The sequence below is a fragment of the Carex rostrata genome, chromosome 14, assembly GCF_964058835.1.
Source record: "Carex rostrata chromosome 14, lpCarRost1.2, whole genome shotgun sequence".
NCBI lineage: Eukaryota > Viridiplantae > Streptophyta > Magnoliopsida > Poales > Cyperaceae > Carex > Carex rostrata.
In genome coordinates, this window is record NC_135931.1 from 4,768,460 (window position 1) to 4,780,805 (window position 12,346).

General features: G+C 31.9%; 1 protein-coding gene across 1 annotated transcript; it reads right to left on the reverse strand.

Moving 5' to 3' along the window:
* Positions 1–7,400: 7,400 nt before the first annotated feature.
* Positions 7,401–10,913, reverse strand: LOC144565269 (peptide methionine sulfoxide reductase B5-like). The gene is made up of 3 exons (XM_078314980.1): positions 10,711–10,913; positions 9,382–9,538; positions 7,401–7,881 (listed from the first exon to the last, which is right to left on the reverse strand). Exons 1-3 carry the CDS (start codon positions 10,803–10,805, stop codon positions 7,732–7,734), a joined length of 402 nt encoding a protein of 133 aa, XP_078171106.1. The 5' UTR covers positions 10,806–10,913; the 3' UTR covers positions 7,401–7,731.
* Positions 10,914–12,346: the final 1,433 nt, after the last annotated feature.

Below are 12,346 nucleotides of genomic sequence, written 5' to 3' on the forward strand. Positions count from 1 at the left end.
GCAAAAGAGGTGTCGGTTGGATTTTTACGGTCGTTTTGTTAATTGTTAGGTAGCAACTTAAATTCGGCTCTTAAGAGTTAAAACCAATACAACACGAGAAAATTTGTTTTCTTTTGTACCAAAAATTATGATATCTCATTTTAATGCAGTTTGGGATCTGATACTTCTAATAATGGTACTGAAATACACTTTAGAATGTCGGACCATGCGGTCCATGCTGGTCCATTATTTTACTTTTGTTCTTAAATAAATCATCAAATAAGAATATTAATTATATGAATTTCATTTAGAAACGACCAGTCGGGAAGAATGTGTTCTTTCTTTCCAGTAAAGTTGGAATCGAAATCATCCAATTATTCACTATTAGAAATTTCCACTTACAAATTTTTTTTTTCACTAAATCAAAAGATTGATTTCTGAATACACACACATATGAGTAAAGCTAGGGTATGATGTGCTCACCAAAAAGGTTTGATGAGCACAACTCCAAAAGTATATTGGATCGACTTCAAACATCGAATTCAACTGTTGAAATCCATGTACGTCATGAGTAATACATGTACACGCAAAATTTTGAATGTTTTGAATTTATTTGCTACAAGGTCAAGCTGTCAAAGGAATGGAGATTTCTCAATAAATTTATTCTGAATAATTTATATATTTTTTTAAATGTTTATAAGATGTACCTTTCTTCATAAAAATTCTAAATGTAAGGTTATAGCTTAGTGATAAGAACTCCACTTTCTAATCATGGAGATTTAAGTTCAAATTTCAATTACAAAGGAATAGATTCAGCGTTTGACAACAAAAAATGAAAAATGAAAGGTTTGTTTACTCTAGAAAATTACTATATCATGATAGGTGAAGTCCGGGGCAGAACCAAGGCAGGGCCAGCCCCTGAGAAACTAGTATAGGCCCCCTATCGATTATTCCTAGTTCCGCCACTGAGTGAAGCGGAATAGTCAACTTTTATGACTTTTTTACCCTTGCTACTTTAGTAGGTCTTTCATTGAGGTTCTAAATAGCACACTATAACATTTTCGAACTATAAAAGCTATGGTGCTATAGAGTGCTATTCTACACTATAGCGGTACTATTGGCGCTATAGTGATGCTATATGGGTATAGCGTCGTTTTTTTAACCATTATGCTATGACGCGATAAATGCTATTTAAACTTGTCTTTCACACACACACACACAAAAGATAGTTCATTGAAGGCTCCTTTTCATTGTTCACCTATGAAGAGCACTAAATTTCTTATTAACTAATTATATTTTTTACCAAAAGGAACAAAATAATTACTAATTGAAGACGTGGCATTTTTTAGTTATGTCATGCTCTGATGTTATCTGGTAATATTCATTTTATTTGTACATAGTTATTTTTCACTATAATATATTATACTTGAATTTATTATTTTAGAAGTCATTTTATTATAATCTATTCTACATTTGTCATTTTATTGTGTGTTAGAAATTGTTTGTAAATGATTTTATCCTTTCATTTTGTTTCACTGGCTTTTATATATAGTCATGTACCTTTACAAAAGGTTTATTTGATCGTATAAACAGTTAATTTTAAAATTGAGAAACCGTGAAAATTAAAGATAAAAAAATGTTAGAATAATGCTAAAGAGAAAAAACATAGGTGACTAAGAAAAAAAGGTAGCAAAATGGTACACTTCAAATACCAGCCTAAGCTAAACGTTGCATCATACATCCATTGATCCATATATAATATACCGTGTCATGAATTTATCATATTTTACACCAATTAGAGAAAAAAAATCATATAAATACATTAACAAATATTTTGACAATTGTTAATATTTGGCTTAAATTTCAAATGCCATAATTCAAACATTTTAAATACACTTACGGTGGTGTAATCGGATACGTTACGTGTGTCGATCACGTGACATGATTTGCATATCTCGTGCCGTGACTATTTTTTTGAAAATTTAACACGGCATGACACGTGATCATATGAGTCATGTGTAATTAGAATAATTAAATCTTAATTAAATAGAGAATCTTGAATAAACTAATCTAAATTATGACACGTGATCATATGAGTCACGTGTGAAACATTACATTCCAAGATCACGGTGTGACTAACATATAATGATCATCCTTTCGAATTTAATCGCGACACATATAAATCTAACTTAATCATGACACATGATCCAAATTATAGCATAACTAATCACAGTACGACATGTAAATAGATTCAAGGGTGGACCCACCTTGAGCCGAGGGGAGCAATTGCCTCCCCTGGATTTTAAAATTCAGTAGAAAAATATGGATCTAGTACCACTGTGCCTCTTCCTAGAAATTGTTTGGCTCCTCTCTAGAACTGGAAAGCCCGCCATACCAGTTCAAAAGCACTATTAATGAGAAATTTTGTTTTTCTTATAGAAATTTTATATGAATTTACAAGTTTGGACCAACTTTGTTGTTTTTTAATATGAAAGTGGTATTATTTTGTTATTTTTATTATGTAAGAGTATACTATTTTATTATTATTTATTATGTTAATTATTTATTTTATCCAGTATCTGATTAGTTGATAAGTTTAAAGTTTAAACCCATTTCTTACTCAGAAATCCTCGTCTGCCCTTTATAGATCCATACGTTAAAACGAAAGAAGGTTCTGCAGAAAAGTTTACCGGTTGTTATTTACTTTTAACTGCTTGTATATATATCCTTGTAGTTCCTAATTTATTTGTTTCGCGTATTTCGTTGGAAAAATAATAATTTATCGAGCATTGGATCAACCAACCTAGCTATAAGCTTAGCAGTAATTAAAGGCTCCAATGAATGAAATGAAAGCTTACAACAACCGCGTGTACCCTTTAATCCTGTAATAACATTCTTTTTGCTCCGTACATCATCATTAAATCATTATTGAATAATTAAGAAGAAGAAGACAAGAACAAATTCTAGATGTGGTTCTTATTGATCATCATGCACTGGTTGGTAAGATTCTTAAGAAAATAACTGATCAAGAAATGTAGAGATGGATCTACAACTAAGTTAGAGGCGTTGGAAATTTTAAGCATGCATATTGAAATTTAATTAATTTTTTTTTTAGGTTTTTATAAGTTTTGCATTAAATAAAGTACTAAATGTGTGTTTGTAGCTTAGTGGTTAGAATTTTATTTTGTGATTGTGGATACTTGAATTTAAATTTCAACGGTCACACATTATCAATTTTACATTTTAGTCCTATGAATCTAAATTTTCTTATTTCGCTTCTGTAGAAAGGACATAATAGCATGTAACGTTCATATATTGTCTTTTATATTTGTAAAAAGAGGAGGGTTCAATGCCTCATGTCTTTTATACCTCATCATACTTCATATTTTATATCTTCGTTTTCAATGTCTAAATTATCGATCTGAACCGTTCAACATAATATATATACTAAAATATGGCTAAGGATGAAATTTTAAAAATTTTTGAAATTTTTTACTATTTTTTAAGATAGATACAAAATCACTATTTTTGAACCGTTTAAAAAACAATGATTTTCTACCCATCTTAAAAATTAGTAAAAAAAAAATCAAAAAAATATAAAATTTCATCTCCATGCATATTTTAGTATAAATATTATGTTAAACGGTTTGAATTGATAATTTGTACTTTTCGAAAGATATAAAATATGAGGTATAAAAATATGCGTTTATAACTTTATACAAATATGTTTCAATTTGTAGTCAAAATATAGATGTAAAATAAGAAATCTGATGAAGGGGAATTTTTTCCATGACAATTCCTATATATTCAAATTGTGAGAATATTCAAATAAAATAATTAAAAAAGAGCGAAATTACATCAAAATCATAAACAATGAGTAAGATTTTTTTTTTCTGGAACAAGTGGAATACTCCACCAGTTTTCATTCCATTTCAGAAGAACTGTGAATTAGCGAATTAGTTGGCAATTGATAGGAGTGTCAACGACCTAGCTCAGTCAAATTCAGGTACTAGTTCAGCTTGTTAATTCTGGACCGAACTACAGCTGAGCGAGCTAGATCTAAGACATTCGAGCTAAACCTTAAACTTAAAATTGTGACAAGCCAGTCTGTGCTAGCTCACGAGCTGATGAGCTGGCTCGCTGGGTCAGGATGAATCTTGTTTTGGATCGAGCTGAACCGAGCTAGACAGTATAAAATGCGTACAAATTAACAAATTGATGTCTAGCCGAGCTAACTCGTGAGCTGGCGAGCAAGTTAGGTTCCAATTTGAACTCGTTAATTTTGAACCGAACTAGTGATGAGTTGGTTCTTTAACAGCACGGTCTAGTAACAAACAAATTGCTAGCGAGCGAGTCAGATGTTAGTCACGATCGAGCTACGAGTTTTTTTTTTTCCACCCTAATTACTAACAAATTTGTAAACTTTATCTAATCTTGAGCCGGGTCAAGCACGAGGCGCTTTATATATCAAATATTCGAATGGAAGAGGAAACTTTTGAGAGATTTAGATAATAAAATGATTGATAAATTTATTGGCATCCAATCCAGTGAGATTTTCGTGGTTGGTGGGATTAGACAGAAGTGGTCTGAGTTGTAAAGTTCGCATAATTCCATGTCACTTTGGCATGTTTGATAATTCAATTTCAGGAGCGAAATTAGAAAATTAAAATTGGAGGAATAAAAAAATTTAGTATAATTTCATTTTATAATGAGACTGAAAAGTGTTGATGCACATAAAAATTATAAAGTTAAGTGGACAGAATTATAATTTTAATTTGAGTAAAAATATTGCCCTCATACTTCTAGTTCTCTAACAGTCCCCCCACTCCAACTGTCTAATAATCTTTATCCATATTCAAAAAAATAAATCATTTAGAAAAATAGAACTCGTCTAACTCATCCCACCTCACGCTCTCTTCTCTAATCTTGTTCTCTCACACACCACCTCTTCTTCGCTCATCCAGCTGCGATCTTCGACCACAGGAGAGCGTGGTGCACCGTCGAGATCCAGTGAGGAGATCTGGTGCGATACGGCACAATCTTACCTCGTCTCCGATGAGATCCAACGGAAAGAGCGTGGTGCACCGTCGGAGGGTTGCAGTCCCCAATCCTTGTTAGATGTCGTTAGTGGTCCCCCTCGTCGTTATCGGACCCCAGGATTAATGGTCCCCTCGATTTGTGTTTACATTTTACGAATATTATAGATAATAAGTAATAGTACTTAAATTCGTAGGTATGAATACTATACGTTTTGATGATGAATAAAATGGCGTTAGTTCTGATAGTTACCACATATGCGCATTAGTTAGTGGTCCCCCGTTATACTTTTTTTTTGGGTCTTTTAACGCGGAGATAAATAGAGGACGGAATGGGAATACTGTTAATCGATCCCTTTTAATTTTAATTTATAGGAGAGGCTTAGTTCTGTTTTTCCTCCACTAAATTCCGTCTCTATTGATTTTTTTATTACGAGTCTTTGCAAGGGCACAAAAAGAAATAAGAATCGGTGATCATTAAGCAAAAGTAAATGATTTTGAAAATGTTAATAATTCCGAAATTTTTATTTATACCTTTTTAAAAAAAAGCCAAAACACCTTCAAAATGAAAGAATTCTACATTTATCTGGACCGCTAAGTCAATTTGCAGCTCAACTTTTAAAAGTGACAGTCATATATTAATAAGTGTGAACTAAACTGATGCAAAATATAAGCATATATTAAATTCAAGCTAGGAGAAATGCGCAAAATTGTAAAATGGGTCATATGAAGAATAATGATTGTAATACTAGTACTGAAATTTTCTATTGTTACAAAATTGTAGATGAACAAAATTATGGACTACAGTAGCAAACTAGCGGAAGGTGAAAGCCTTCATAAAAATGTGCTATCCATAACTAACTAGAATGCAAAATAATAATGAGCAAGTGGCCAAAACCTTCAGATTTATATATTTCCAGAAATAATGACTATAGAGAAGAAATATTAACAATACTTTTTCAAAATAATAATAATAAGAGGAGGGTTCAAATGCCTCCATGTTTTTGTGCCTCCATCATGCCTCCATCTCTCTCTATCATTTTCAAAGTTCAAACAGTAGATCCGAACCGCTCAACCTAACCTCCATACTAAAATATGTTTGGAGACCAAATTTTATGTTTTTAGGAATTTTTTTACTATTTTTTTAGATAGGTACAAAATCAGTAAATCTGAACCATCTAAAAACAGTATTTTTGTACCTATCTAAAAAATAGTAAAAAAATTTCTAAAAATATAAAATTTGGTCTCCAAACATATTTTAGTATGGAGGTTAGGTTGAGCGGTTCGGATCGACTGTTTGAACTTTGAAAATGATGGAGAGAGATGGAGGCATGATGGAGGCACAAAAACATGGAGGCATGAACCCTCCTCTAATAATAATATATATCCTAGGAGAGATCCATAATACAAACATTTGTAAGTTACAACATCGTACAACAATTCGATTTTGTGATTTTCAAACTTCAAACAGTCGATCTAAACCGTTCAGCATGATCTCTATATTAAAATGTGCTTGTAGATCAAAATTTACATTTTTTTTTGAATTTTTTTACTATTCATTAAGTATTTTACAAAACTGTTGTTTTTAGACAAATCTGAATCACTGAAAAACAACGGTTTTGTAAAATAATGTAAAAATTTGTTCTCCAAGCATCGTTTAATATAGATATCATGTTGAATGGTTTGGATTGACTGTTTAGACTTTTAAAATTGCAAAACTAAATTGTTATAAGATATTGTAACTTATAAATGTTGCAAGTGAATCCCTCCTCGTATCCTGAGCCCATCTAACTTGATTTATTTTTTTATGCTAGTCTACTTATACTACGAGTTTTTTTATCTACTATACGATTTTAACTCGCTCATATCATATTAGAAATTTTATTGCCAGGTAATTTTATTGGGTACGTATGTATACTGGTATGGGCTGAATCCCATTCGTCTAGTCGTTCTGCCTATAAAGGCCTCAAAGCGGTTTTCAAAAAAGCAATATTCTTCAGAAATGAGAGTGAGAGTGAATTCCCAAAATAACTTGATCTATATTTAATTCTGCCATATATCCATATGATTGAAATTAGCATATCAACTTTCTAAATTTGTTCATAACTGTTTTAATTTGTGATCTAATAATTTCGTAGTACAATGTTGACAGTGAGCAGAAAAATTATAAGAGATCTCTGACAAGCTAGCATTTGAATGACACTTATATAACAATCCATGCATAGTTTTATAGCGAATCTATCCAATACAATGTTCACCAACATATATCCATGTAATTGACTTGATATATCATATTTATGATCCATGGCATATGGTCATCAGTCAATCAATTTACTAGTAATTAAGATTGTTAATATCTCAATTAATAACAGAAGATTAAGGATCATTTTGAATAACATCACATATAATAACAGAGTTCTACGATCAAGCTACATAACTGATAATCCATAACAAATAATACTTTATTCGAGAAATAAGATAACGTATTATACATAAAATATAAACATAATACAATCATATACCTGATTGGCCTTTGTAACATAGCACTAACAATTTTTCTAAGCCAAGAGAGAGATGGTTCCGATACGGGTACATGACCAAATTCATCATCACAAGAATGTCTATTGATTATTCAGCATAACAAGAACCTCATTTTTAAGATAAAATAAAAGTAACATATCCCAGTTTTAGAGTTTAAACAAGATCCAACTCAAATTCAAGTTGGAGGAGCAAACTTGATAGAGACGCTGTTGACACAGTGACGTGCGTCAGTGGGTGTCTTGAAACCTTCTCCTTTGAATACATGTCCCAGGTGGCCCCCACATGCAGCACATGTTATCTCTGTGCGCCTACCATCAGGATCCGGCTATAACAAAAAAAGGAACAACAGGAAAAGGGGAACAGGGCAATTCCGTCAGAACAAGATGCTAAAGCAAGATATTGATACTAACTAACAATCTAACATATCTTAAATTTGAGCTGATTTTTTTTCTAATCTTAACCAAACCATCTATTCCTTGTTCTTCCTCCCACCAAGTATTAGGAAACATCTGGAACATCTTGCATAATGCATTAAGGCATGTTTCAACAGTAAATTTTTATGAAAAGTATACAAATCAGTACTCTAAGTACAAGGTATTTTGTTCTTTTTACAGGATGGACGGGAAAATCTTCCAGGACTATTATTGATACTGTTATTACTTATACTGGTAAGACAAGTCAAGGTCCGTAATGGTCAAAATTCAAAATACAGCTACTGCCAGAAAGAACTAACTGGTAGTCTGGTAAAATAGAACACTAGTAATCTTATATACACTGATAGAATATCTTATTCCTCGTTACAAAATATTACAATTTGAGGCCACATGTCTAGCCCTTAAAATAAGAAATATTATGAAAATATAACATATGCCCCTCGGCCCCCTCCTATTTCAATTTCTCAAGAACACTGCCCCTCTTTCTCCCTAAGTTATATAGGAGTAAAAGATTATTTGGGCATCTATTGAAGAGAAGATGGGACAAGAGTGGACATTTTCTAGTAATAATTAGTTGGAGTATACATGATATTTCCTATGTTAGTGCCCCCCACATGGAATCATCCATTCAATTTAAAATGTGAGCTTCAGAGAGCAAAATCTCCAAACATCACCTATACTCCTGTGAATGAGAATTACCTTTCTCACCACTTCCAGCCCCCATCACGAAACAAATTAGATATATATCACGAACCCCAGTTCAAAAGCGGAAAAAAGTTATGCTTAATGACCTCCTTGCCTGCTTTATCAACAAAACTCTATTTTCCCAATTTCTAAAACTACATAATACAACACTCATAACAACACTGAGGAAGGAGTAATAGTTAGGCTATGGTTCAAACAAGAATTGAAATAGGTCTTTGTAAATTACACCAAAATTTCTACCATACTTGCAAAAAAGTTAACCAAGATTTCTCACTTTTGCAACATAAAACCAACATTTTTTTAATTAGGTGCAGATAACACCCAACTGTTGACATGACATAAAGTTAATAACAAAAATGACCTGAACCTTTCCATCTTTACTCAGCCAAATATCTTGCATGCTGGTGCATATACGTACTCAAAACCCAATATTCCTGGAAACATCTCACTAATCTAAGGGTTAAGTTTATTCACAAATATCTAGAAGTTGGGTGTCACTTGCAAATAACATAAATTGTGTATTATCTGCAGATGACAAGAATATTGATTTAGTAATTTGCAGAAGCGCGCTCTTATTCCTACGTTTTATGCATGAAAATTCTGCAGGGATCCACATGATTTTCCTTTACAAAAACATAAACAACCCAGAGAGAGTGAGAGAGTGAGAGAGAGAGAGAGAGACTGACGGTACTGTTGATGGCACCAGGAATACCATCAAAAAATGCAGGCCAGCCACAACCAGAATTGAATTTGGTAGTCGATTTATACAGAGGGGTCCCACAAGCTGCGCAGTTGTACACTCCATCTTCGAAAAACTTGTCATATTCTCCAGTCCCCGCGGCCCTGAGAAAAAATGATTGCATTTTCTATTACTAAACAAAATTATGTCATCCTTATTTTGAGTCATCTTTACATACACATTCATTGTTTGCAAAATAGCAGCTGATTTTCATCAGTACACAAGTGCACATGGAAACCCCTCTTAAGTCACATTGCAAGGTATCATTATTTCTAAGAAGCTAAGAATTGAGATCCTCAATTAATGCAAAAGGTGTGGTACTCAGACAGTTATGGTTATGGACTTGAAATTATAACCAGTGTTTCACTAAACTCTCTTGGCTCCAGGGGCGGATTTATGTATTGATTAGGGGGTGCTAAGCCACCCCATGATTTTAAAATTCTTAATTATGTATATTAAACTTTAGTTAAACTTTTGAGTTTTTGGAACTTTTATATATTCTAGTACCCCTCATAAAATAACAAATGTTTGTTGGTAGTCTAGTGGTTTGAGTTCTAGTTGTTATGTGTGAAGTCATGGGTTCAATTCCCACTAACTACATTTTTTTTTTGTTTTTTTTTCATATATTACATTTTATATATTAGCCCCCCCTATTTAAATTTTCTAGTTCCGCCCCTGCTTGGCTCCATCATGATATCGGCAAAGAAGAACATTTCCATTGGTAACAATAGCAATCATTACCTACGGCAAAGTGTAAGTGGTCCTGTTACAAAGTTCGATTAAGTGATTCCAGATTAAGTAAACGCTAAAGAGAATTTAAGATGAGAATATAAAGGTTGGTTCCAGTAAATTTAAGATGAGAAAATGGCCCTGGCAAGCGACAACTACTACTATTCAGAAATTAAAGTACTATTTTCCTTTTGCTCTTCAATTGTTTAATTACATCATAAGGATTTGCTGAGTCAATCTGATGTTATGATGCCTTAATCAGTGAACGAATAAAAAGAACCACCTAAATCATTCTAACGAGGTGAACGCAAAAAAAACAGTGAACCTCTCGCACTTAGAAAAAAAAATGAAAAGGAAAGAACAGAAAAGGAGAACTTGAAAGAATCGGTCTTTAGACATATGAACCATGACCTAATTATTACTCACTAGAATCCCTGCCCCCTAATGAAAAAAATAAAGGAAAAAAGGCCAAAAGAAATGTTATCTCCACTACTACTAACTGAGGATAATGAATCGAATTTTAGAACAATCAATAAGTATTACATACTCGGTTCCTTTTTGACGAAGGATACGAAATTGCTCCGGCGATAGAACAGCCCTCCATTCCTCCTCTGATTTCTGCACAGATCCTCCCGTCGCCATTGTTCCTTTCGAGAGAAAAAGAGGAAGAGGAAATATTGATTGATTCTATCTGTTGGGCTGTTAAATAAGGGCTCGATATCAACTCAAAGCCATTGGTGACATGTAGGTAGGCCCGCTCCGATTTTTTTATTTATAGAAAAATAAATAAATTAATATTCAAATAGGAGTAGAATTTTGTGAAATTTCAAAATACAGGAAGAACGTAATAGCTTATTCACGAAACATTATAAACTATCATATTCAGTTAATCTAGATTATACTCTCTGCACTTGCTAATTAATTAAAATGTTACTGGACATGATAGTTAATCACGTCCAGCAAAGAAATTTTCTACTGTCGAAATTTTCAAGAAAAACAATGCACATAGTTTCAATTAATTTGAATTGTTTACATTGTGGCCGGACGTGATGCTCTATTATGTCCAGTAATTCATTTTTTTTTTTACTTTTTTAATTAATTAACAAGTGCGGTGTTTATGGTTTGATTACTTAGACGTGATGATTTATCATTTTTTCTATAATTCAAAATTTCACTGCATCCTACCTCTATTTCGATATTTATTATTTATTTTTCTATTAATAAAAAATCGGTAGGCCCGCTTGTATCTTCTTAATTCATAATTAACTCTAAAATTTTCGGGATATTTTAATGTCAGATCCAACCTCCACGTTTAAAATAGGATCCAACTTGAGTTCAGAATGAACTTGTCAAAATTCGTAAATTCGTAAAAGTCAACCTAATTATTTATCTCTTAAATTATTAATTAACTCTTCAAAGTTTTAAAAATTCAAATATTCGATCTGAATAGTTTTAATTGGCCTGTCTAAAAATGTACTAATTTTTAATCGACATGTTTATATATTTTTTATTTTTTATATTGAATCTGTAAAATATTAAAATATATAAAAAAAAACATAATAAAAAAAGTTTTGTAATCCATAATGATTAATTTAATTCATTAATGCAATACAATTTTATATTTTTAGTCGAAAAAAATTATAGTTATTATATTTGTAGAGTAAAGCTAGCGTAGCTCATCATACTTAGCGAGTTTAGTTGTAATAATTATCAAATTAATTTCAAATAATAAATTAAATTCGTTGAAAATAACAATCTATTTTATTGTATACATACAAAATTAAAATATTTATAATGAGTTTGATATAATGTCATGTGATAAAAAAAATAAGAAAATGTTTACGTTATTTTAATATGATCAATTTACATCATTTTGTCTATTTAACTTTAAACTAAATAAATTATAAGTCTATAAGTTTCACATTATTTTTTGTCTATTACAAAAAATACATCATTTTTTTGTCTATTACAAAAATTATAAGTTTCACATTTAGCATGTCGGTCATAAGTAAACCAATTTCAACTAGTGGAAAAATCGTGTCGTGCTATGATTTTGGTCCCATGTCTTAAGTTGTGATTAAATTAATTTTTCGCGTGGCGTGTCATGTCGTGACAAAAATTTTCAGAGATGCTCACAGTACGCTAATGATGCCAAAACATATAGCCAAAACAATGCAAAGTAG

Excerpts from the sequence above, each read along its gene's own strand:
- LOC144565269 (XM_078314980.1), bottom strand. The coding sequence starts at position 10,805 with ATGGCGACGGGAGGATCTGTGCAGAAATCAGAGGAGGAATGGAGGGCT. Across the intron at positions 9,539-10,710 it reads CTTCGTCAAAAAGGAACCGA|GGCCGCGGGGACTGGAGAAT; the intron begins GTATGTAATACT and ends ATTTTTTCTCAG. Across the intron at positions 7,882-9,381 it reads CTGGTGCCATCAACAGTACC|CCGGATCCTGATGGTAGGCG; the intron begins GTCAGTCTCTCT and ends TTTTTGTTATAG.